General features: G+C 39.0%; 1 protein-coding gene across 2 annotated transcripts in view; it reads left to right on the forward strand.

Annotated features, from left to right (window-relative positions):
• The window catches only part of LOC149839641 (Alkaline-phosphatase-like family protein), a 72,855-nt gene that overhangs the window by 21,865 nt on the left and 23,578 nt on the right, over positions 1–27,412 (forward strand). For both annotated transcript variants that reach the window (XM_090002702.1, XM_090002703.1), the window contains 6 exons: positions 6,189–6,266; positions 6,778–6,903; positions 6,972–7,061; positions 13,457–13,492; positions 13,581–13,636; positions 14,468–14,615. In XM_090002702.1, the coding sequence (XP_089858828.1) occupies positions 6,189–6,266; positions 6,778–6,903; positions 6,972–7,061; positions 13,457–13,492; positions 13,581–13,636; positions 14,468–14,615 (534 nt within the window). The remainder of the gene's footprint in view (positions 1–6,188; positions 6,267–6,777; positions 6,904–6,971; positions 7,062–13,456; positions 13,493–13,580; positions 13,637–14,467; positions 14,616–27,412) is intronic.

The following is a 27,412-nucleotide window of genomic DNA, read 5'->3' on the forward strand; positions in this document are numbered from 1 at the left end:
CCAAGACAAAATTTCTCAGAGGCCACTTGTTCAAGGGGATACATCCGAACTTCTGCAAAAGTCATTTGGATCTACCACCTAGGATAATTTTTGGTAGCCCAGTCCCCTAACTTCGATGATCGGGGACACCGAGTCATTGCTACTCGAGGAGCGTAGTTGTTAGCAACTTGTCCATCAGAGTTTTTTACCATCCCATACTCTCTTTTGACGGAACCAAAGATACGAATGAGTATGCAATGTTATATTTTAACTGATGACCCATTCTACATGCTCTAGTATTTTAAACCAAATCAAGCATCTTGCCTGTGAAGGTGATCATCACAATTTATGTGATCTTCTTTTAATCATCGTGCATTTTCACACTACGAGGTTAACATAAACCTCCAATCCAATCATTGTAGTACTAACATGCCATGCATGTCTGATAGTACCACTACGATGAGGAAGATATCCGTTTCTCAGAAAGAAACCCCAATATTATTTAGAAATTTAAGCCTGTGTCTTTAAATACATGCACGCGTAATCTAAAGTAGGTAGGAGTACGTAAAACTGCATACTTTATAAAGTTATATATGTATATAGAATACATATATAGTAAAGCACAAGCCTGTGCATATTACAGCGCGACAATAAAGTAAATGACATAAAGCAATGCCCAATGTGTGAAACCACATATCAAGCTAAATAAATTACGTAAGCGATGTCACGGTATACGAAACTGTACATCAGGCTAAATAAATTGCGTAAGAGATGCACGATGTACGAAACCGTACATCAGCTAAATAAATTGCGTAAGCAGGCACCTGTGCACATTACAAGGCGGCTACAAAGTAAATGACGTAATTTAAATGTACAAGAATACGCAAAACTGCGTCATTGAGTTAAAAGCATATATATATATATATTTATATATATATAATATAATCCGTATAAGTTAGAAATATTCTAACATTTGTTCTCGTATGCAACTTTCCCCTACCTCGGCGATGGTCCAAATCTCTGACGATTCTGAGCGTAGGTTCTTCAAGGCTTGTGTCTCGGTAAACGTGTCTCATTCGTTGTGTCGGTTGTGGAGTGCTCAAAAGATTTTCGTTGCACTGTGTGAAGAATACGCTGTAAGAAGTTGGTTTAGCAAGGAACTGAATTGACTGGGTTTGACCTAATCGAACTTGGTACCGAAAAAGATGGATTGAGCAGAGTTCGGCCCTTGCCGAACTTAGCTTGGCTGAGCCAAGTAAGAGGCAACCCTAAGTTGCCTCTTGACCGATCTGGGCTCGGGCCAAGAGGTGGGGGTAAAGTACGACTGAGCCAGGCTCAGTTTACTAACTGAGTCAGCTCAGTCTGGAAGCATGGACCGAGCTGAGCTCGGTTCTAGTTGAGCTCAGCTTGGCAGGCTAAGCAAACTGAGGGAGGGGGGTGGGCTCGGTGGTCGGGCCGAGCCCGACCTGGTCCCAACCCTATGACAGGACTGAGCCTTGCTCGGTCCTTCAACAAGGAGAAATGCTGAAGGGGGGTTGAGAGCCCTACTAGCCTGGAAGGAGCGAGAGAGTGAGGAGAGGGTGCTTGGCACCCTCTCATTTGACGAGCCAAAGCCACCGCCGTTGGTGCCTCTGGTTTGCCAGTGAGAAAAAAACAACTGGGAAAAGGTGGGTGGCGGCTTCAGCTGCCCCACCTGGTCGACACCCAAAAGCCACAGCATCAACCGCTAGCTGTTGGTGTCCTCTGAGAAAACAAGGGAAGAAGGAGAAGAGGAGAGGGTGCTCGACACCCTCTCTCTTGGCAAGCCAGAGCCACCACCGCTGGTGGCTCTGGTTTGCCGGCGAAAAACAAAACGGGGGGGGGGGGGGGGTGTCGATTTCTGCTGGAAATCATAAGAGGAAGAAGGAGAGGAGAGTTCGAGTGTCGTTGGTGTCAGGGCGACATCGGGGTTGCGTTAGCAGAAACTCGAAGAAGGAGATGTGGGGTCTAAGGGTGCAGCGGGTGGCTTAGGGCAGTGGCGTTAGCAGAGAGGCGACTGAGGTGGGTGTTGTGTGGTGGAGTCGATTGGCTCGGGCGGTAGGGGAGAGGCGGCACTATGGTGGTGCCGTTGCTCAGGGAGTTGCCGGGTAGTCCTGGCTTCAGAGGTGGTGCTGGTTCTCACCACCACTCGTGGCTAGAGAACCGCTGTGAGGGTGTGGGTCAACACCCTCACAACAAACGATGAGAGAGGGAGAGAGAGACTTACAGGGAGTCAGGAGGTTGCGCCGACGTGCGAAAGAGGGAGACGAGGGGGTTTGGCTTGCTTTCCGGCTAGGGAGAGAGACGAGGGGGGGGGGGAGAGTGAGGGTCGGGGAGAGAGAGAGTCGAGGAGAGGGATGAGAGGTGGAGGAGCTCGGGGGCACTCCTGTGGGGGGTTTAAATAGACCACATAGGGGAGGTTGCGACCCGGATCCAAACATTTTTTTTGTTTTTTGAAAAAACTCGAGTCTTACAATAACTTTGAAATGAAAAATCTTGGTTTTCTTTATTATTTTCTTAGTATAGAAGTTGCATACTCACCTCTTGATTATTTCTTGTCACAGACAAAGTACACAACCAAATTAGTAGCTCGATATATGATTACTAATGAGAAGAGAGTTAATACCCCTGTGGTCATAAATGATAAGATAAAGAAAGATGATGGAGAACCTCTGGATGATCCAACTCCCTACAAGCAAATGATCGAAGCTCGAACTTACCTCTCTATTATTTGTTGTAGTAGGATGTTCATGTTAATCTTTATTTGTGATGGCTAAACTGTTATTTATTTATGATCATGATGGTTCCAATGTATTAAATTTCATATTCCTCGAGATTGTGAATTTTGATTTGATTTGAACATTGTTTTCAAATCCTCTAGCTGCCTTGCTTTTTGAAAAGGATTATTTGTGTTTTTGTGTGTTTTTGGCCTTCTTGTAGCTCTTTTTGGCATAAGTTTGGTTTTCATTACAGGGTGTTTTACCTTTTTGTATCCAACTTCTTTGCTCAATTGCTATTTTTTGTTAGAACTAGAGATTGTTGTTTTATCAGTTTTACAACCATGCGTGGTAAGTTGTGTGCACCCATTGTAGCTGATGTTATCAATTTTACAACCATTTGTGATGTGAGTTATTGCACTTCTTGTGGTTGTAGCTGATGCTTTTTGTTAGTTTAGATAGCCAGTTTGTGGGTGCATGGTTACTCGTGTGGTTATCGCTGACATTTGCTTTACTTTTTGGTCCTATGCATATATTAGATTCAGGTTTTGAGGTTGTTAAGTTGGGAGACTGTGAGGTGTTTGCCTGTGCTGACCAAACTGTTGTTTTTTGTGGAACCTTATTGGTTTTGATGCAAAGTGTTGTATTCTTTTTATTGGAGAATTTTGTTGGAAGATTTATTGTAGTTTTTTAGACTCCTTTGTGGGTACCTTTATTTCTTCCGCTGCTCTTGTGAGTCTTTTAAGTATTTCCATGGGAAAATGCTTGTTTTTTTGGAAAAATTCTATTTTCGTATATATTGCATGCACTATATTATGCATAGGAATTTGTTTTGTTATTGCTTCATTGCATATTCGTTATACCTGTTATGTTCTTAGATTAGTTTGTAACATAAAAAACTTTTTGATTTATTGCTTTGTTCCACATTAGATATCTTCCATGCATATATATATGTTGTTTATTTGAGTAAATTATAGTAATTCTTTCTATGTTGTGGGTTCTCTTGAGCTTTTTAATATCTTGGGATCTTGTATTTAGTATTCATCTCATTAAAAATTGGCTAATTGTTGCAAGGACTTAGAATTCTTGATTATTTGTATTTTGTTCGTTTAAGTTAGTGGAATATTGTTTGTGTATGATTGCTATTTCTCTTGATATTTTATGTCTAGTATTGAGGTATGCTTGCTTTTGGTTATGGTCTTTTAAGTGATCCAATCTTTTGGTCTTTGTTATCTTCTATCCATTCATAGGATTTTGTGAATATATTGATACTTGTCCTTTTGCAAAAATTGTGGTTATGGTCATCATTGTGAATTTTAAATTTGTTTTTGAAAATGTTTCTCATGTTTAGTTTGGGACTTTTTAAATGGTTTGTTGTATGTGAATTTTTGACTTCTATTTGAGTGTTTATTGCATTTTCTATATATTGTATTTTTATGTTTGGTGAGCTTAACCATCATCTCTCCATATATATTTATCTAATATTATATTTATTTATTATATTTAGGTTGTGCTTTACAAATTTTGTTTTGTTCAAAATCATATTTGTTTTAATATATGTATATATATATATATATATATTTGTGTTATGTTATCCTTTCTTTACAATATCTAAGAGAAGGCATTGGTTGGGCTAAGGCCTCTTGAAGATTTGAAGATTGAAGTGTTTGGGGTTCTAATGATCAAAGCTGTTCTTTGAAATATCTTATCATGAGGATTATGGATGAAAGCTATTGACGACCTATCTTTATTCATTGTCTTGTTCTTACAACTTCCGGTTGGGGTTGGGGGTGTTAACATACATGTATTGTTGGGAAGTAGACTTAGATATACTTGTTGGCAAATCTTCTATTTCTTTTTGTATTCAAGGTATATCTTTGGTGTACTTATTGGGTGTTTAGTCTTTAGCTTAGGTATTTTCTAGATTAAGTATATATAATGTATACTTGTAGAGGTAGAATAGGTATTTTAATTAATTTACTTTTTAGTCATTATTTAAATGACTAATTTTGTATTTTCTATTTCTATTTATTTATTTTGGTCAATTTAAACTGACCAACTAGTTGTTGGGCTACTCTCTTCGTCTCTCACTATTATATATAGGTGTGTGTCTGTCACAGGGATTCGGCTAGCAGGGTGCCGCACCCGCATCGACGCGACTCGACGAGGGTGCAGGTGCGGTCAACCCGACCCTGGGTGCGGTCAACGCACCCAGGGTCATTTTGGTCCAATTCTCGAACTTAAAAAAAAAATTTCCAAGATTTTTTTTGCCCTATATGTCACAGGGATTCTCCAACTAGGTGCCGCACCCGCACCTGCACCCGATGCAGTCAACCTGACCCTAGGTGCAGTCAACGCACCCAGGGTCATTTATGTTCAACTTTTGGACTATATATATATATAAATATATATATATAATTTTTTATATTTTTGCCGCACCTCCACACCCAGATTTTTTGAAAGTGCCACATCCCCGCACCCGCACCCATGTGACATAGGTGTGTGTGCATTTGTAAAGTGAGAGGATGGATGCAAATAGTGTGTTTGTGCCTGAGTATTGTAGTGAGGCTGCCTTGTAAATTTTATGAATATTTTTATTAATAAAATATTGATTCTTTATTTCTTGTTCTTCTTCTTGGCTATGTATGTTTTGTTGTATTTAGCCAAATACATTATGATAATGCATTTGGATTTCATTTATTTTTGACAAAATCATTATTTTTCTTTATTTTCTTTTTGTCTTGGATTCCGTGCCATACTGTGCCAGTCCATATACAGAAATTGAAGGTAAATGAGTATGAATCTTGATATTTTCTGGCACAATCCACTAGGATCATCTTCCTGGATGTCATTTGTTTGTTTAGTTGCCTAAATATGAATTCAAGGGACTGCTTTTTTATGCCATGAAGATTGTCTAAGTTTGGTGCATGAGGAAAATATTTGTGCATATCAGATATGAGCATTGTTCTTTGCACATGTTGGGAGCACTGCGAGCCTTCTTGATGCTCATTCATCCTTGACATGTAGTTGTGAAAGGAGGGCCAGTTTGGTGTTTCTGGTCTGATTAGACTTAGATATAGTTGCCTTCTTTTTGTTAATAAGTATTAAATAACTGTCTAATGGTTTCCATTTACAATGAATTATCATATATCATCTCTAAATGTAACTTCTGAAGGTTTGAGCTTTATGCATATTTTTAGCCTGATATTGGACATATCTTAATTATTTTATTAATTGGCAACTCATTGTTTCTCTGTCGTAGTCCTGTTTATTATGGCGAAACATGGCTTCTTATTGCAAGATCCACTGAAGTCTCCTGTTCCTAACTTCAACTTATTTCTTTGATACACTATTTTGAAGTATTTGACTGTTGTGAGGATTAAACCAAGTATATTTGCATATTCACTTGGTTTCTTTGTTTCCTTTATTTGATGATTATGTAAAAATAGATGCTTATGTAACTATTTGTATTAGGATCATGCAGGGCATATATTTGGTGTTGATTCTACTCCTATGATTGAAAAGTTGGAGTTATACAATCAAGTTCTTGAGGTGAACTGTAAATTCATATGTTTTTTTTTTATTTTTTACTATTTGTTTTCTTGTACCTGTGATTTTGTATAGAAGTGTTTCCAGATTGGACATGCCTAGTTGTGGGAAAACATCATATTTGACACCCCTGCAGAAGAAAAAGGAAGGAAAACAGAATATGTATCTATGGTGTATTTAGCATTGGGCATATCACGAAGAAAATTGGTTTTGACTCTGCTAAAAAAGAATTTGACAGCGAAAGCAAAAATACAGCGATTAACAGTGAATTTGGAACAGAAATGAGTTTTAAGAAATGTATGTCTCGCAAAAAGCAAAATCTGGGGTTGAATTTTGCCTAATTGATTTTGTCTCTTACCAGTGTCCATTTTAGTTCTTTACCAGTGTCCTGTGTGTTTGAAATATGATGAACGTATGTGCATGCATGATCTTTTGTACCCAAGCACACTAGTGTCTAACATGTAATCTTTACTCACTACGTTTAAACTGGGAATTGTCTGTTTTCTTTCTTCAGGGAGTTATAAACATTCTGAAGAACCACTCGGAGCCTGGAGATTTACACGAGAACACTTTCCTTCTTGTGATGGGTGATCATGGACAAACCATAAATGGTGATCATGGTGGAGGAACTTCTGAAGAGGTCTCATATAAAATAAAGTTTATAAGTAGAGTTTAATTAATGCCTGACTCATTGTCTACTTGATGCAGGTGGAAACATCACTTTTTGCAATGAGCACAAAGAAACCTCCAGAAACCATACCAACTGAACTTGATAACTCCTTTTGCAGTTTTGATGCGGTTGTGATCTGCACTTTCACACTTTTTTGGAAATTAATGCTCCATGTTAGATGATAGGAGAACCTGCATAAAATGAAATTAACATTGAAGTCAAATGATAAATATAAATGGATAATCTAAATAACTGAATGATCATATGAAATGACTGAAAGAATGATGGCAAATATATGAGTCCTTACAGAATATACTGAAAGTTAATTTCTCTTAGATTGTTAAGCACATAAAACAAGAGAGAAGATGAGAAACAGAGGGACGAAGTTTAAGATTGAAGGTATATGGGACAAGTGAATCTAGATGTCAGAGTGTGAAGATTCAAATTTCTGTCCCTGAAAATCCATGTATAATGTATTTTGCCTCTTTTAGTCTTGATAGTATAATGTAGTGGAAAAATGAATTTGGTTGGAAGTTGTTCATTTTTGGTTTGATCCTTCACGCCATGTAATGGTACCTATCCCATATTTCATCTGTTAGGTTGATCAAATGTTATATCATCATTAGACTGAGATGAGTTGATTGAGACCTAAACTTTGTGTAAAAACTTGATCATACCAAAAGTGAACTGTAACCTTGTGCAGGATTCAAAACTCAAACCAAAAGTTGGAAGTTGTTACGTGTTGTTTGTTCCAAAAGCAAGTTAATCATGACATTAATTGTTAAAATATATGTAATATATATATTTATATATATATCTATCTATATATATATATATAAATATATTTATCATACACTACCCGATAAGGGGTAGTTCTGTAAACTCGCCCAATAGGGGCATTTTAGTCTTTTTCTTTTTCTTCTATTTTTCCTTTTTCTTTTTTCCTTATTTCTTTTTTCTGTTTTTTTATTGTCCTTTTTGTGCATTTAATGCACAGCCATTGGGGGCCCCAACAAAGAGTCGTTGGGCCCCCAACGATTCCTTGTTGGGACTCCCAATGGTCCCTCTCTCTTGCTTTTCTCTAACTCTCCCTCACTCCTCTCTTGCCTATAAATAAGTGGGGTCTCCCCTTTTGTAAGGAGTGGCTTCTTCAAGCCCTTTAGTGCATTTATAAGATTTTATGCTTTCTAGCCATTATTGGCTTTTGTGTATGTCCTCTTTTGGACTTGTTCTTTGATTTCTTTGTGTGAATGTCCATTGTAGGACATACTTTTCTTTTCCGCATATTTCATTGTTTGTCCTCCATTCTTGATTATATAATGGAAGGAGAACAAAAGATTGATCTCTCCTTCAAGCTTAATGGTACTAACTACATGATGTGGGCCACCGCCATGGAGAACAACCTCAAAGGTAAAAAGCTTTGGGGATATGTTATGGGCACCATTAGGGAACCTCAACTTCAACTTACAAAAATTGATGGTGATAAAGAAAAAGCTCTAGAAGGAAATGCTCGCATGAAGGCTATTGAAGATCACCAATCCAAGGTAGAAGATTGGGAAAGTAAGCATGCAAAAATTCTTGCATGGTTCATGAACAACGTGGAGCTAAAGATTTGCGCCAACATTGCTAAATTCCACCTAGCAAATGAAGCATGGTTTTTTATGAAAGGTATGTATACCCAAAAAGACCTTGCTCGTCAATTTTTTATCCAAGAAAAAATCCGTACCATTAAGCAAGGTGAAATGAGTGTAAGAGACTACTATAACACTCTTGGACCTTTATGGGATGAGCTATCCCTTCTTGAACCCAAATGGGTATCTAGTGAAGATGTGGAGATGCGAAGAGAACAAATGGAAAAAGAACACTTTTTCCAATTTTTACATGGGCTTAGGCCCGAATATGAACAAGTTAGGTCCTCCCTTCTTCATAGGTCAAAACCGCTTCCATTGGAAGATGACATAGCCGAAATATGCCAAGAAGAAACTCGTCTTGGCATGATTAAGGGAGGAGATGAAGTTCTTGCCGTATCTAAACCCGGCAATCATATGAAAGCATATAAGCCTCCACACTTTGGGAGGCAAAACAACTATAATGGCAATTATAGGAAAGCCATTTGCCATCATTGTCAAGAACCGGGTCATATAAGACCTAATTGTCCAAAGATAAATGAACCTCCAAAAGGGAAAGTTGCTATTATTGAAGAAATTCCACAAAAGAAGGAGGAGCCAATGAAAGGGAAAGAGTCCTTTTCCCTTGCTCAACTATCCGAAGCACTTCAAATTCTATTCAAATCGCCATCAACTTCGGGAGCCGCCATTGCCTCTTCTTCTCCTCCAGGTACGCCCTCTTGGATTCTTGATTCTGGAGCATCTTTTCATATGACCCCTATTGAAAATGGACTATCCAATGTATGTAGCAACTCCAAAAATTCTTTTGTTTCAACCGTCGATGGTACCTCTTTACAAGTCAAAAGTTTTGGAACCTTAGACTGTTCAAAAGATTTTTTTGTGCCAAATGTAAGAGTTGTACCTCAACTTAATTTAAATCTTTTATCCATCTCTCAAATATGTGATCATGGATGTGAAATCTCCTTCTCAACCAAGGGTTGCTCTATACAGGATCTCCGGTCCGGGAAGCGGATTGAGCAAGGCCATAGGAGGGGAGATCTCTACTACATGAACCATTTGAAACTTCCCATCAACTCATTTTGTAATCATGTCCAAGATAAAAATATAGAAACTTGGCATCAAAGACTTGGACATCCAAGCTTCTCAAAAATGTACTCCTTTCCTTTTGGAAAGAAATTTTGTAATGAGAAACATTTTGTTTGCAAGAGTTGTATTTTTGGAAAAATGAAATCCACCCCTTTTCCAAATAGAACATTTGTGTCCAAAAGACCCTTTGAATTAGTTCATTCGGATGTTTGGGGTCCTTCTCCGGTCATATCAAAAGGAGGATATTCTTACTATGTTACTTTCATTGATGATTTCACTCGATATGTGTGGATCTATTTTCTCAACCTAAAATCCGAAGTGTTTAATTTCTTTAAGAAATTTCATATGATTGTCGAAAATCAATTTTCAACTAATATTTCCATTCTTCGATCCGATTCTGGTGGAGAATATCTATCAAATGAATTTCAAGAATACTTAGAAACCAATGACATTTGTCATCAAAGGTCATGTCCTAGGACTCCCCAACAAAACGGTCTAGCCGAAAGGAAGCATTGACACATCTTGGAAACCACTAGGACTCTTCTCATTTCTAAAGAAATTCCAAAATGCTATTAGGCCGAAGCCGCCTTAACTTCCACTTACTTGATAAATAGAATGATATCCTCATCCTTACAAAATATATCTCCATATGAAAAACTCTTTGAAAGAACACCCGATTTTAATAGATTAAGAATTTTTGGGTGTAAGTGTTTTGTCCTCACACATAAAAGAGATAAGTTGTCTCCCAAAGCTATCGAATGTGTGTTTTTAGGATACAGAGAAAATAAAAAAGGTTTTAGGTGCTTCAACCCCAAAAGCAACAAACTATATGTATCCAAAGATGTTACCTTTTTAGAAAATGAGAATGGTTTTGAGAAAAATAAAGACATTGATGAAAGCGAATATGCTTTCTTATTTGATCTTCTCTCTCAAGAAGATGTGACTCCTCACGTAGAGGATGTTCCTAATGACTTAGAGGATACTCCTCTTAGTAATGATGAAAATGGAAGTAATGATTTTGAAAAATAGGTCAATTCAAACCTATGCTAGGCGTGGTCAAGAAACTCCCATAAGCGCTTTAGAAAAATATTCTCAAAATTTCAACATAGAAGAAACCTCTTTAAGGAGATCTAGCCGAATCTCCAATCCTCCTAATAGGTTTGTTTCCTATGAGTTACTAACACCTAAATATAGGGCATGCCTAATTGCATTACACTCTTATCATGAACCATCACACTATAATGAAGCCAAAAACATTCCTCAATGGGTTGAGGCCATGAAACTTGAACTTAGTGCCCTTGAAAAGGCTAAAACTTGGGAAATAGCTTCATTACCCGCTGGGAAGAAGTCCATTGGATATAGATAGGTCTTCAAGATTAAAACTAAAAGTGATGGGTCATTAGAACGTTATAAAGCTAGGTTGATAGCCAAAGGATATGCTCAAGAGTACGGAATAGACTATGAAGAAACCTTTGCTCCCGTAGCCAGAATGACTAGTGTTAGGACTCTTATTGCGGTTGCATCTGTTAAAAAATGGCCTATCTATCAATTGGATGTTAAAAATGCATTTCTTAATGGCGAACTAAGTGAAGAGGTCTATATGGATCCTCCGCCAGGAGTATCTATTGGAGAAAACAAAATTCTTAAACTAAAAAAGGCTCTATATGGGTTAAAACAAGTTCCAAAGGCTTGGCATGACAGATTTAGCAATGTAATGATTAGCTTAAATTTTCGTTCATGTTATACTGACACTGCGTTATTTGTGAAAGTGCAGGGTCTTCTGTAGTTATTCTACTACTATATGTTGATGATATGATCATCACTGGAAATGATGAGCAAGGAATCCATAATATTAAGAAAATTTTAAAAGAAAATTTTGACATGTCTGACCTTGGTTTCTTAAGATATTTTCTAGGTATTGAAGTTGCATATTCTCCCCGAGGATATATTCTCTCTCAGATGAAACTTGCTGCTGACATTTGCTCAAAGTCTGGAATTTCGGATGATAAGAAGACTGAAACCCCTGAGGTTATCAATGCAAAGCTAAGGCTGGAAGATGGGACACTTCTCGAGAACCCTACTCCCTACCGTCAACTCGTTGGGTCTCTGACATACTTATCCATCACTCGGCCAGACATAGCTCATGCAGTTCACTCCGTCAGTCAGTTTCAACATGCACCTACAACTGTGCACATGAGTGCAGTCTTAAGGATTGTCAGATATATTAAAAACACCATAACTAAGAGAGTTTTTCTTTTCTCTTTATCATCCCTTGATTTAATTGCTTATACAGATGCTGATTGGGGAGGAAATCCCAATGATAGAGTCTCAACTACTGGTTTTTGTGTTTTCTCAGGTGACTTTATGATTTCTTGGAGATGCAAGAAGCAACATAAAGTTCATTATCCTAACTGAAGCGGAATATCGTGCAATGACCACTACAACCATGGAGCTTGTGTGACTTAGAAGTCTCCTTTGTGATATGGGCATTGTCATCTCAAATCCTTCGAAGATGTGTTGCGATAACAAGAGTGCTATCTATATTGCAAGCAACCACACCTTCCATGAGCGTACTAAACACATTGAGATGGATTGCCACTATGTTCGAGATGAGTACCTGAAAAGAACCATAGCACTACCCTACGTCACATCCGAGTACCAGTTGGCAGATTTCTTCACCAAAGCTCTTGCTGCTCCTCGCTTCATGTTTCTTCTCAACAAGCTTTCCGTTGTATCCCCGTAAAGCTTGAGGGAGGGTGTTAAAATATATGTAATATATATATTTATATATCTATATATATATAAATATTTATCATACACTACCCGATAAAGGGTAGTTCTGTAAACTCGCCCAATAGGGGCATTTTAGTCTTTTTCTTTTTCTTCTATTTTTCCTTTTTCTTTTTCTTTTTTTCTTATTTCTTTTTTCTGTTTTTTTATTGTCCTTTTTGTGCATTTAATGCACAGCCATTGGGGGCCCCAACAAAGAGTCGTTGGGCCCCCAACGGTCACAATTGTGACCGTTGGGAGCCCAACGATTCCTTGTTGGGACTCCCAATGGTCCCTCTTTCTTGCTTTTCTCTAATTCTCCCTCACTCCTCTCTTGCCTATAAATAAGTGGGGTCTCCCCCTTTGTAAGGAGTGGCTTCTTCAAGCCCTTTAGTGCATTTATAAGATTTTATGCTTTCTAGCCATTATTGGCTTTTGTGTATGTCCTCTTTTGGACTTGTTCTTTGATTTCTATGTGTGAATGTCCATTGTAGGACATACTTTTCTTTTCCGCATATTTCATTACAATTAATCACATAAATAAAACATGATGAGGCCGCTTGGCCTCCTAACCATTACAGAATGTTGACATAATGAGGCAACAGGGAACTTTTCTGTATCTAGATTGGCTTGAACCGTTTATTGTATTTTGAGGACAATCTATTCTGTGGGTGATGAATAAGGCCCTTTAGCGGATAGTAAACGTACTGTGTATGTCATAATTTATAAACAACAAACATAAACCAATATTGTTTTTTGGATGAAAAACACTCAAATGACTCAAAGACTGGGTGAGGGGGAGACAATACTAATGCTAGAAGAGTGATGGAATTAGTGGGTTTAAGCTATTGGCATTTGATCTCCATCTTTCAATTTATCTTGAAATCTCGTTTCTTTTGTATTTTTATTCTGTAATTCTCAGCACGTTTTGCTCATGAAGGTCCTCTGTAACTTTTATACACCAAATTTTCTTAAGCGTAATTTTGTTAAATCCTACAAATTAATGTTCAATGGTAGGCTGACATGACCGTCCTTTTCAGGAAGGGAAGAAACTTTGCATCAACTCCATCCAACAGGTTAGGGTTATGTTGGTTTTCATACCATTCATTTTATCTGTTATTCAATATCAATTTAGTAATGAGCACTTTTGGAATTGGCTTACAGCTTGATTTTGCAGTGACAATTGCAGCACTGGTTGGGATTCCTTTTCCCTATGGAAGGTTGGTTACATAAATCTCTTAATTTGGATGTGATTTTTTTTAATAGTTTGTGACCCCTAATACCAGTAGGGGAATAAGGGTTGTTGCAAGCACGTGCATTACTAACTGGATGATGACAAAATGAGAAATTGTAAGTAAAAGCCCAGCAATAGATCAAGCAACAAAATGACTCTATGGTTAAAGACCATAGAGCCCTAGAGCCCTTGATCAAACAAATAAAAGAAAAAAATACAAAATACAAAAGTCAAAACTGTCCCTAGTGGACAGTTCTAGTTTCAAGGGTGTAAAAAGACTAAAATGCCCCTAGTGGGCAATAGAAAAAAATGACAGAATTTAAAATATATAGATATATATATTCACATATACATGCATATATTTAATATAAAACAAATAGGATATATATATATATATATATATATATATATATATATATATATATATATATATATATATATATATATATATATATATATATATTAACACATAACTCACCCACCTGTCAATAAGGTGCTTCTCTCGAGCTGATCTGCGCAGTTCAGTCTATGTCTCTTGTTGCCATGTGTCACGGTCTATCTGCTGAACTGAGTTGTACTGTCACTTTTGCCCTTCTTTGATAATATCAATGATAGACATATCGGCTGGAGGTAGATGAGATGCTGGAATATCTATTTTATCATCAGAGGAGATATTCTTTTGCCCTTAACCTGCTGTTTTAACATCTTTATGGGATTTTTCTGAAGTTATTTTTTTGGTACAGTTTGCTTATTCTTCAGATTCTAATTTTTATTTTTGTAAGGTTCTTACTGGCGCGTTTAAAAACTTTGGTTGCAGCATTGGACGGATCAGTCCCGAGTTATATGCATTAAGCTCTGGTACATGGTATGGAAGGGGAACTAGTCCTTCAAGCAACAGTAAATGTTCAAATTTGGCCACATGGATGCAGAATTATCTTTCTGCTCTCTGTATTAATAGCTGGCAGGTAAATCTTATCTTTATTACAGTGTTCTGCGTGCAACTATTTGTTACACATTTTATGAGTTTTTCACCTGTTGTTTGTGTAAAATCCAAGGTTGCCAAACTAGGAAGCGGAAGCGGGAAACGATACGGGAAACAAAAGCGAGGAGCGATGCATTTTAAAATATATAGGAAGCGGGAAGCGAGGAATAAAAAAAAGAAATATAAGAATTGAATGAGAATCAAAATAAAACACAAATAAAAACTAAAATAAAAGTGACTAATACTAAATTTCATGATTTTTTAGTGTAAGAATTAAAATTTTAACAAAATCTAAAAATGATAACCACCAATTTAGCGAAAGCACGTGGAAGTGAGTGAGAAGAGCTAGAGAAAACACATAAAAAAACATGAAAAGTTAAAGAGAACATATAATAAGAATAAATGAAGCTTGTGGAAAGCATAGGAGAAGCGTGGGGGAATCAAGGTTCTCATCAAGTTTCGGAAGCGAGGAGTATCGCGCTTCCGAAGCGAGTTTCGGGGAAGCGAGCTTCCCACATATCTAAGAAGCTTCCGATAACTCTGGTAAAATCCATATGCTATTTAGTAGATGATGTAATGAAATAAAGTGCTCTCCACAAACCTCAAACAAGAGGCCAATACAAAGCCCACACAAATGGCAAAAACACAACAACCACTTAGGGGGTATGTCACGGGGATTCGGCCAGACAGGTGCCTCACCCGCGTCGACGCGACGCGGGTGCGGAACCCGGTGCAGTCAACGCACCTAGGGTCATTTTGGTCCATTTTTGGATTTAAAAAAAAAACATTTTGCCCTATGAAATGGGCTGCGGAATTTTAAAAAAAAAATCTTGGGGGGGTGGTGGTGGGTGGGTGGGGGGGGGGGGGGCGCTGCCCCCCTGGACCCCGCCCGCTGACCGAGCAGCAGGACCCGCGTCGGGGGAAATCATCGGACCCCCCTTCTCTCTCTCTCTCTATATATATTATTTTTTTTGCCGCACCCCCGCACCCAATGTTTTTGAAAGTGCCGCAGACACGCACCCGCACCCATGCGGCAACTTTGGGGCTTAGAGGAACACACAACACTAAAAAAATATAATCTTTATTTCATTCATGATGCACACAAAATGCATAACTTTACAAGGGGTCTAAGCCCCATATTTATAGGCAAAAAGGGGAGTGAGAGGCTCCAAAAAATATAGCTGTCGGGGCTCTCCAAAGGCTAGAAATCTAGCCATTGGGAGCTCCAAAAGCTATATTTCTGTTATATTGTCAAGGACAAAAATGCCCTTGACAATATAACTTATTACCATATTAAATAAAAGCAACCCCTATTGGGCGACACCTATTATAGAAAAATTACATTGGTCAAAAGACCAAAATATCCCTAGAGGGTCATACATATTGCAATCATATCACACACACACGTATATATATATGCTTATACAACCTGTATTCTAACACCCCCTCGTCAAACTCACGGGTAATTGTCGCAACCAAGTTGTAGTGGCCATTGCACAATACTCGGCTTTTATGGAAGACATGAACACCTTCTGTTGTTTCTTGCATCTCCAAGATATCAAGGAATCATCTAAAAAAATACAATAACCAGTGGTTAAACGACGATCATTTACATCTTCTCCCCAATCAAAGTCAGTATATGCAATAACATCTAATGGGGAAGGAGATGATAAAAACAAACCATGATTGATATTATTTTTAACATATCTAACTATTCTCATTACAATACCCATACATACTATAGTGAGAAAATGCTGAAATTGACTAGCAGTATGAATAACATGAGCAATATAAGGACGAGTAATAGAAGGGTAAGTTAAGGCGCCAATCATTTGGCGATATGTAGTTTGATCTTTGAGATGTTCTCCATCATCTTTTTTCATTTTTGCAATGATGACCTCTGGTGTGTTCACTCTCTTTTCATCCGTAAGACCTGACCATTCAATTATCTTGGCTGCATACTTAGTTTGAGACAAAAAATACCCTCGTGGTGAGTAAGCAATTTCTATCCCAAGAAAATATCAAAGAAAGCCAAGATCTGTCATATCAAAGTATTTTTTGATTTCATCTTGATATGACTAATTCCCTGTTTATCACCTCCTATGATAATCATATCATCTACATAAAGGAGCCAAATAACTATACTTGCATCAGAGGACTTAACAAACAATATAGTATCAGTATAACAAGATCTAAATCTTAGTTGAACCATCACATTACTAAAACGATGATACCAAGCCTTAGGGGCTTGTTTTTTACCATACAAAGCCTTTCATAAACGGATAACTTTTTCATATGTCAAAGCTAATCCGAGTGGAGGTTCCATATAGACTTCTTTATTAAGCGTTCTATTTAAAAAAATATTTTTAACATCTATTTGAAAGATAGACCCTTGTCTAATAGATGCGATGATGATGAGAGTTCAAACTGTGGTCATCCTAGCTACTGGGAAAAAGGTTTCCTCATAATCTATCCTATATTCTTGACTATACCTTTCGGTGACTAGCAATGTTGTGAAAAGCGTTGAGGTGAAGTGAGGCGCTCCACCAAAAACTGAGGTGAGGCGTAAAGTGTAAGCCTCAATTTTTTTTTTTGAAAACTAAAAAAAACTATGAAAAATATCTAAAATTACAAATAAATAAAAAATGCTTCTTCTTCTTCCTCTTATTCTTCTTCTTCTTATTATTACTATCATGCCTAAGGCTGGCGCATTGAGGCGCAGAGAGCCTCACCTCAAGGCGAGGCACGCTTTTAACAACACTGGCGACTCACTTAGCTTGTATTTTTCTAATGTTCCATCACTTTTGGTTTTAATTTTATAGACCCATCTACGTCCTATGATTTTCTTTCTTATAGGTAATGATTAAATCTCCCAAGTTTTCTCTTTTTCTAAGGATTCTAATTCCTTATTAATGGCCTCAATCCATTCATGATGACTTTTGGCTTCATTATAGGAGGGTTAGACATAGGAGTGTATGACCATAAGGCAAGCTCTATAGTGGGGTTCAAACGACTCATAAGATACAAACCTACTAGGTGCTTGGGATATTCTCGTAGATCTTCTAACACTAGATTGATCTATGCCTTCACTTTGAATATACCTTTTTAATGCATATGGTGGTTGGTCTTGTGTACGATGAGAGTATGTTTGAAGTTCATTGTGAGGTTCAACAGTAGTCATATCACCTTTATGTGCATCATGAGTGTTATCATCAACACTTTCATGCATGTCATGAATATCATTACTTTCATTCACATCAATATTATTATTATCATTAGTAGTATTATGCTCATGCATTAGATCAAACAAAATGAATACTCACATGGTTTCTTCGACTCAATTTTTCCAAAACCATTTTTTTTTAATAAAAGTTGCATTCCTTGAAACATAAAGTTTGCCTTTCTTAATATCATAACATATAAATCCTTTTTGGCTTTCAGCATAACCTAAGAAAACACAAGGAATAACCTTGGTGAAAAGCTTATCGTTTTTGTTGGAAAGAACAAAACATTTATAACAAAAAATTCATAATCTTGAATAATTGGGAGAGATTTTAAATGATTTTTCATTGGGAGAAGTATTTTCAACAATAGAAGGCATTTTATTAATTAAATAAACCACCATAAGAGCGACTTTGGCCCAAAATGTTTTTGGAACATTTTTGGATCTTTGTGCCTCCCGGATGAATGGTGTACCAGGATTTGTGAGCCTCCGCTAGAATTTTGTTTCTCAACTTAGGGTTATTGGGAACCCATAGACGATATTTTAGCCATATACTCCCTTCTTCCTTAAGATAAAGAGGTATCGTGCTGCTCCGCTCGAGCTTTCAGCTTCTCGTAAAGTGCATCGTCCTTCTACCCAGCGATAATTCTAGCGAGTATCTCGGGTTGAACAGTGAGATTTGACAATCTGATTGAGTCCTGCATGCTTGTAAACGGTTTCCATGCGACCAAGTCTTCTACCAACTTCCATCCTGTGCACAAAAGGTGACCAAAGCTCCTGTGGTCTTTCTGCTGAGGGCGTCGTCTACAACGTTCGCCTTTTCCGGATGGTAGGAGAGGGTGAAGTCATAGTCCTTGAGGAATTCCAGCCAGCGCTGGTCTCATATTCAATTCCTTTTAAAAAAACAAGTACTTGAGTTTCTTATGATTGGTAAAAGCTTCGAACTGTTATTCATACAAGTAGTGTCGCCAAATTTTCAATGCGACACCACCGCGGCTAACTCTAAATCATGAGTAAGATATTTTTTCTTATGAGTTTTAAGTTGGCGCGAGGCATAAGCGATCACTTTCTCATTCTGCATCAATACACAACCTAAGCCTGACCCAGAGGCATTGGTGTAAATAACAAACCCACCCTGACTTGAAGGTAAAGCTAAAATAGGAGTAGTCGTGAGTCTCTTTTTCAGCATCTCAAAGCTATCCTTGCACTTATCATTCCATTCGAACTTAGCTTCATTCTTTAGTAGCTTAGTCATCAGTAGAACGATCTTGGAAAAGTCATGGATAAACCTTCGATAGTATCTGACTAATCCAAGAAAGCTCCTGATATCACGAACATTGTTCGGTTGCTGCCAACTCAGCACGATGTCTACCTTGGCAAGATCCACAGAGACTCCATCTTTGAAAATAACATGCCCCAAAAATAACTTCTTCGAGCCAAAACTCACATTTGAAAAACTTGGCGAACAAGTGTTGCTTTCGCAAGGTTTACAAGACAATGCTCAAGTGTTCACGATGTTGTTCCAGACTTTCAGAATACACTAGGATGTCGTCGATGAATACGATCATGAAGGTATCCAAATATGGCTTAAAAACCCTATTCATCATATCCATGAAAGCTATAGGCGCATTGGTGAGTCCGAAGGGCATGACGCTAAACTTATAGTGCCTGTATCTGGTTCGAAAGGCTGTCTTTAAAACGTCATCTCCCTTAATGATACCCAGATCTAAGGTCGATCTTTGAAAAGATTTTCGCTTTTTGTAGCTGATCGAACAGATCCTTGATACGAGGTAGCGGATATTTATTCTTTATTGTGGCCTAATTGAGCATCCGATAGTCTATACACAGCCGTAACGATCCGTCTTTTTTCACGAACAATACCGGTGCTCCCCAGGGCAAAACGCTGGGATGAATGAATTCCTGGTCCATTAGCTCCTTCAACTGCTTCTTGAGTTCCTCGAACTTGGCTGACGCCATCCGATATGGTGCCTTAGAGATTGGCACGGTGCCTGGTAACAACTCGATGTTGAATTTTACCTCACGATGCGGAGGAAGTCTTGACAACTCTTCTGGGAATACATCAGGAAACTCCCAAACTACTTCTAGATCTTTGATTGAAACATGCATTGGTTCAGACCAGACGACACTGACTAAGAAGGCAGTGCATTCATTTCGCAAATACTTTTGCGCTTTCATCGATGATATCATTCAAGAGACCATAAAATTAGGTTAGCCACTTGGAACATAGGGTCTTTAACTGGTAAGTTGGTAGAGTTAGTAGATGTTATGTGTAGGAGAAAGATTGATATTTTATGTCTACAAGAGACCAAATGGGTAGGTGAGAAAGCAAAAGTGATAGAACCTTGGGGATATAAGATTTGGTATACAGGAATAAATAGGAATAGGAATGGAGTAGGGATTGTTATGAGTCGTGAGTTTATAGATAATGTAGTTGAGGTTCGTAGGAAGGGTGATAGGATTTTACTTATTAAATTAGTATTAGGTACGGATATTATTAATATTATTAGTGTTTATGCACCTCAAGTAGGTTTAGATGATTCCACTAAGCGTCAATTTTGGGAAGATTTAGATGGAGTAGTACAAGGGATATCTTATGGAGAAAGGCTTTTCATCGACGGTGACCTTAATGGGCATGTAGGCATTAGTAGGGATGAATTTGAGAGTATCCATGGAGGCTATGGTATAGGAGAAAGAAACGATAGTGGAGAAAGGATTTTAGATTTTGGTTTGTCCTATGATATGATCTTAGCAAACACTTGGTTTAGGAAGAAGGAGTCTCACCTAGTAACATTTAAAAGTGGGGTTAATACGAGTCAGATAGATTTTTTCCTACTTAGAAAGAGAGATAGGGGTTGTTGCATCGATTGTAAGGTTATACCGGGAGAAAGTATAGCTACACAACATAGAGTCTTAATTTTAGATCTTAGAATTAGACAATGCCGCAAAAGGGATAGACATATGATAGATCCTAGAATTAAGTGGTGGGCACTGAAAGGAGCTATACAAGGAATGTTTGTAGAGCGGGTAGTTAAGGAAGTTGATTGGTGTCTCGAGGAGGATTCAGAATCTATGTGGAATAAGATAGCGGGTGGCATGAGAAAGGTGGCTAAGGAGGTATTGGGTGAGTCTAAAGGCGGTGCACTGCTAGGTAAGGATACATCGTGGTGGAACGAGGATGTCAAATTAGCTATTAAGGTTAAAAGAGAGTTATAAAAATCTAAGTAAAAATCGTGATAATGAGAATTTGGAGAAGTATATGATAGCAAAAAAGGAAGCTAAAAAAGTAGTTCGGAACGCGAGGGATAAGATATATAAGGAGGTTTATGACAAGTTGGATACCAAAGAGGGTGAGAAAGATATTTATAGGATTGCAAAAATGAGAGATAGGAAATCGAGGGATCTGAGTATGGTTAGATGTATCAAAGATGAAACGCAAAGGGTTTTAGTCAAAGATGAGGAGATTAAGGAGAGATGGAAAGATTATTTTGATAAGCTATTTAATGAAAGTCATGCTCAGGATCTTGGAGACTTTTCCATTCCTTTTCATGAGATGAATCATGACTTCATGCGCAAGATTCAAAAGAAAGAAATTGCAGAGGCTTTGAAGAAAATGAAATCAAGAAGGGCAGTTGGCCCAGATGGTATACCTATCGAGGCTTGGAAATGCTTGGGAGAGAAAAGTTTAGAATGGTTGACAAATCTTTTTAACAAGATTTGGCGGACAAATAAGATGCCTAATGAGTGGAGGAAGAGTACTTTGGTACCTCTATATAAGAATAAGGGTGATATACAAGATTGCACAAACTATCGTGGTATAAAACTCATGAGTCATACTATGAAACTTTGGGAGAGGGTGATTGAGTCTAGGTTGAGGAAGGTTGTCATGATATCGGAGAATCAATTTGGTTTTATGCCTGGAAGATCTACTATGGAAGCTATACATCTTCTTAGACAACTTATTGAGAGAAATAGAGAGAGGAACAAAGATTTGCATATGGTTTTTATTGATTTGGAGAAGGCTTACGATAGAGTACCTAGGGACGTTCTCTGGTGGACAATGATGAAGAAAGGTGTTTCTCTCAAGTACATTAGTATAATTAAAGATATGTATGAAGGAGTAGTTACCAATGTCCGCACTTGTGGAGGGGTGACAACCAATTTTCCTATAACGATTGGGTTACATCAAGGATCTGCATTAAGCCCTTTCCTATTTGCTATAGTGATGGATGAGCTTACGAGATCAATTCAAGAAAATGTGCCGTGGTGTATGTTGTTTGCTGATGATATTGTTTTGATTGATGAGTCTAGAGCTGGGGTTAATGCTAAGTTAGAATTATGGAGGCAGATATTGGAAGCAAGAGGTTTTAAGTTGAGTAAGAGTAAGACAGAATACATGGAATGTCGATTTAGTAAGCAACGAAATAGAGATGGGAGTGTAGTGAAGCTTGGTGAGCACGAAATACCGGTGGATGATTCTTTCAAATATTTGGGATCTATCATTCAAAAGTATGGAGAAATTGATGAAGATGTAAATCATAGGATAAAGGTTGGGTGGATGAAATGGAAGAGTGCAACTGGAGTGTTGTGCGATCGTAGAATGCCATTGCGGTTGAAAGGAAAGTTTTATAGGATGACTATTAGGCCCGTTTTACTATATGGTACGGAATGTTGGGCTGCCAAGAGACATCATATTCAAAAAATGAGTGTAGCTGAGATGCGTATGCTGAGATGGATGTGTGGAAATACAATAAAAGATAAGATTCAGAACGAGGAGATACGTAAGAAGGTAGGCGTTGCACCTATTGAAAATAAGATGAGAGAGAATCGTTTACGGTGGTTTGGACATATTCGACGAAGGCCTAATGATGCTCCAGTTAGAAGGATGGAGAAATGGAAAAATATATTAGTTAAAAGAGATCGGGGTAGGCGTAGGAAGACATGGATGGAGGTGATAAGAAAGGATATGCATGCTTTGAACCTCACCGAGGACATGGCATTGGATAGAAATGAATGGAGGAGAAGGATTCATGTGGAAGACCCAGAATGATTTTCTTTGTTGGTTCATATCGCCGACCCCAATTGTTTTGGGATGAAGGCGTAGTTGTTGTTGTTGTTGTTGTATCGATGATATCATTCAACCCACAAAGACAGGCTTTGATAGTTTGAACTCTACCTTAGGAACACCTGGCGGAGACAACACAACCTTCTCATCATGGCAGAAAACCTAGGCGTGATATTTATGGAACAAAGCCATACCTAGTATGACATCAAATTTCGTCATATCCAGTAGAATTGCACAAGCAGGCAATTGCTGGTCTGTCAAGACTACGTCCATATCTGATACGTAGGTTGCATAAATAGTGTTCTTCCAGATCGGGTTGTACACATCCAACATATTACTTCGAGGTTGGTCAGCGACCAAACTAGTACCTTGCACGAGTTCTCCTTTAGCCAGTTGTTTGACTATGGTGGCATAAACATGCCTTGACGCTCTCTTCTGACCATTCGTTTGCTGTAGGTGCTGCTGAGGAGGTCGAGGGGGCTGGGGTACTCCGCCATTCCTCTTGAGGTCATCTGCTTTCTTCTTTTGGCATTCCAGTATGTAATGGCCCATCTTACCGCAGTATAGGCATCCTCATGTCTCACGGGGGCATGCTTGCCCGCCATGCATCCGTTTGCATTTAGGGTAGACATCACCAGACTGCTGTCTGGGTTGAGGAATACCCTGTGGTCGCTGCCTCTTGGTCGGAGGAACATGCTTCTTTCCTCCGTCATTCTTTTCATGGAAGGCTAGCCGTTTAACTTGGGCACCTGAGGGAACCTTCTTCTGATCGCCACCTGCTGTAGTTGGTTTCTTGTTCAGGACGTTCTTAGAACGTTCCCAGTCATCACTTAGAAGGGTGGCTGCCGCAACAGTCGCAAAAAAGGTTGATGGCATACTGGTCAGGACTTGATGTCAGAGCCCTTCCTTCAACTCTCGAATGAATTTTCGAGCCTGTTCTCGATCGTTTTTGAATAGGTTAGAACAATAACTCTCCAAGTTCTGAAATTTGGTGTAGTCCACTAGACTTGAGCTGCCTTGGCATAACTCAAGGAATTCAACCTTCTTCTTGTCCCGTGCATGAGGGGTAAAGTAGTTTGCTAGGAAAGCACCCCGAAAAGCTTCCCATGGAATAACCGTGGCTCCTGAAAATTGGATTCCCCGGGTTATATCCCACCATTTGCACACATTGTCCTTAAGCCGATAAGTCCCAAATACTGTCTTTTTGTCTTCAAGTATAGACCAGGGTTACCGGAAGCGCCTAGCTAAAAGGGGAAGCGCGAAACGTCGCGCTTCCGAAGCGTGGGGGGAAGCGTCCCCCTTTTTTGGGAAGCTCGCTTCCCTTTAATGGGGGACGCGTTTCCCTTTAATGGGGGACGCACTTCCCTTTAATGGGAAGCGCGCTTCCCATCACGCTTCCCCCACGCTTCCCCCTCGCTTCCGAGACGCTTCCTAGGTCGCTTCCGAGATGCTTTCTAGGTCACTTCCGAGACACTTCCCGAATCGGTCCTAAGTGGTCCCACGCTTCCTCGCTTCCTAAAATTTTGAAAGTGCCTTGCTTCCCGCTCCCGCTTCCCGTATCGCTTCCCGCTCCCGCTTCCTCAACTGGCAACCATGGTACAGACAATACTTGGAATGTGTGCTCGGTCTCCTCGAGCCAATTTTCGGCCAGTTCTGGATCGGCCTTGCCAGCGAATGTCGGGGGGATCAAGTTTCAGAATTTTTTCATACGTAACAGTAGTATGATAATTCACCTTAGAAGACGAAACCTGATCCCTTTGGATGCGAACCTGATTCCAGATTGCATCAGCCAAGGTACTAAGGGAATCCAGGATGAATCCCCGTTGCTCCGACCATTCGTCATTCGAATCGCCATGAGTGCTTTGTGTCATCCTTTATAACAAAAGATGCTTAAGTCAGGATTTAAAGAATTCGAAGGAATCAGAGACAAAAACTCACATATATATACATTATGGGAACAACGTAAAAAAATTGAGCACTGCTGGTTGATAAAACAGAAATAGAAAACTAGTCGCAACAACAACAACAAAAGAGTTCACAGACTCTTGAATGAAAACCACAAGTACCATCTCCCTTTAGGGACGATTAGAGAAATATCTAAGATAATTCCTCCTGTTGCCAGTGCGCTTAACTCTGCTCCTAGGAGAGGGTCATAAAGTCTTGTTGAGGGCTCCCATCTCGTAGGGGGGTGTTGTAGGCATATAATGTGGCGAGTCTGGTGCATAAAGGGGTGAAGCCGGCGTATACACTCGGGAGTATGGCGAGGGCGTGTAGTTGGGCGAGGAGTTGCCTTCCGTTGAGTTCGGTGGTACCTCAACATGCTCGAGTAGTCTCAGAGCACTCTGGACTGAGGAAGTTGCGTCCTCGAGTCCCTGTGCTGCCAATATCCTTTTGTCACAACCTTCCTTAGGGTGACAAATCTCTATGGAATGCCTTAGCTCTCTCCAGTAAAGACACTCATCTTGGGTGTCCGGGGGACCTTCAACCTCTTGTGAGCCTGATGTAATCGGATGATTGATCAATACTTGTGACAGAACCTGAACGCTTTCCCTAAAGTGCATTGCAGTCCATGCAGCGGCTAACAATGCCCGGTAGGAAAAGAAAAGTACAAGTCCCTAAGCATTCATAAAAGTGGGTGGGGGTGGTCTGTTTATCCGATAATCCGACCAGGTCGTTGGGCGTCTATTTCTTTCTGTTAAGATAAGTGACTAGAGTTTATTTATTCTTAAGGTTGGATTTGAGATTTTATGAATAATGAAGGACCCAAATGTAAATTTATTCTTTTGGCTAATCTCTATTTAAACTAAAGGAGATTAGACCTAATTAAGAGATTGACGTCTTTCCCTCTCTCTCTCTCTCTTTTCTTATTCTTCTATTCATTTTTGCTATCTACATGGTATCAGAGCAATCAACCTTCAGAGCGTGATTTCGGGTTCTGCGCCAAAGCTCGCGTGAAGGGCATCAGATCCAAGGTGTGTCAGATTTTATTTTTGAGGAACCGAGTGGGACAGATTTGATAACAGATCTGTAGTCTGACAAGAGTCATGACTCAGATCTGTAATCAGATCTAAATGTCGTGATGAAACCATGTGTTTCTGTTGACCAGATATGGTGGGTACATGTATGGGTGCTGTGATGATGTCGTGAAGTGGGTGACGGTCAGATTTGACAATCGTTTTTTTTTGCGTCATGGTGAAGATTAAATACATTATATAGTCGTGGATCTGCATACTGGATTTTTTTTCCAGATCTGATCGTATGTTCTGGATTGTTTAGATCTGATCACAGATCTAGGTGTCGTGGTGAGGATTAAACACTGTCGTGGATCTGCATATCGTGGAGCAGATCGTAAGTTCTGGGAGAACTCAGATCTGATCTCTTAGTGGGTCGGGAGAGTAGATCTGAACGACACTATTGTTGGTAGTCGACCAGATTTACAAACTGTGACAAAATTTCTTTTTTGGTGCACGTGGAAGTCTATTGTGTCAGCGATAGTGGTTGTGAATCCTGAGTTAATTGTATGCATTATGGGTGAAGTTCCAAAATCTGATTACAAGAATGAGGCTATTGGGGAATATAAAGCCTTCGCCAATCCTTTTTCATATGGTTCTTCTGTGAAATTAAATGAAACAAATTATGCAAGGTGGTTCAAAACCTTTATGATGTCGGTGTCTGGACATCGTAGAAAACATATTCTGTTGGAATCTGAACCAAATGATAAAACAGGAAAATACAATACTTGGGAAGAAGATAATGGCATTGTTATGTCGTGGATCATGAATAGCATTGAACCACATATTGCTGATGGTCTGATTTATTACACAACCACTAAACAAATGTGGGACAATCTTCGAGATACATGCTCTCAAGAGACTAATGTGAGTCGAATTCTCTAAGTTTAACAAAAGATATATAATTTGCAGCAAGGGGATCAGACCTTGGCCCAGTACTATGCCTCCGTTAAGGATGCCTTTGAGAGACTTAATGCTCATAGGCTTCTGTGTTGCTCAAAACAAAAGGATCATCAAGAACAAACTATGGTTGCTCGGTTCCTCATAGGCCTATCGTTAGAGTTCTCAGTCGCTAAAGTTCAAATGTTGACTGGGCTTGATGTTCCAACTCTTGCTGATGCATACAATCGGTTGAGTAGACTTGCCATCTCTCTTCGACAATCTCAACTTGCAACTCAGTCATTTGCTTAAGCTGTTCCATCTGGTTATGGACGAGGAAATACTCTGAATGTTAGAGGAAGAGATCGTGGAAGAGGTAGAGGTAAACTCCAATGTACTTATTGTGGAAAATCAGGACATTTAGAAGATCGTTGTTGGGATAAACATGAACAACCTGCCTTTCCTCCGTTGAAGCCGAATGTTACAAAACTAGAGGTAGAGAATGAAAGCGATTCCCCTAGTGATTCTATTACTCTTAGTCGTGCAGAATATGATGAGCTGGTTGCACATCGTCCTTTAAGTTC

Source organism: Nuphar pumila, chromosome 4 (assembly GCF_984573655.1).
Source record: "Nuphar pumila chromosome 4, dmNupPumi1.hap1.1, whole genome shotgun sequence".
In the NCBI taxonomy this organism is placed as follows: domain Eukaryota; kingdom Viridiplantae; phylum Streptophyta; class Magnoliopsida; order Nymphaeales; family Nymphaeaceae; genus Nuphar; species Nuphar pumila.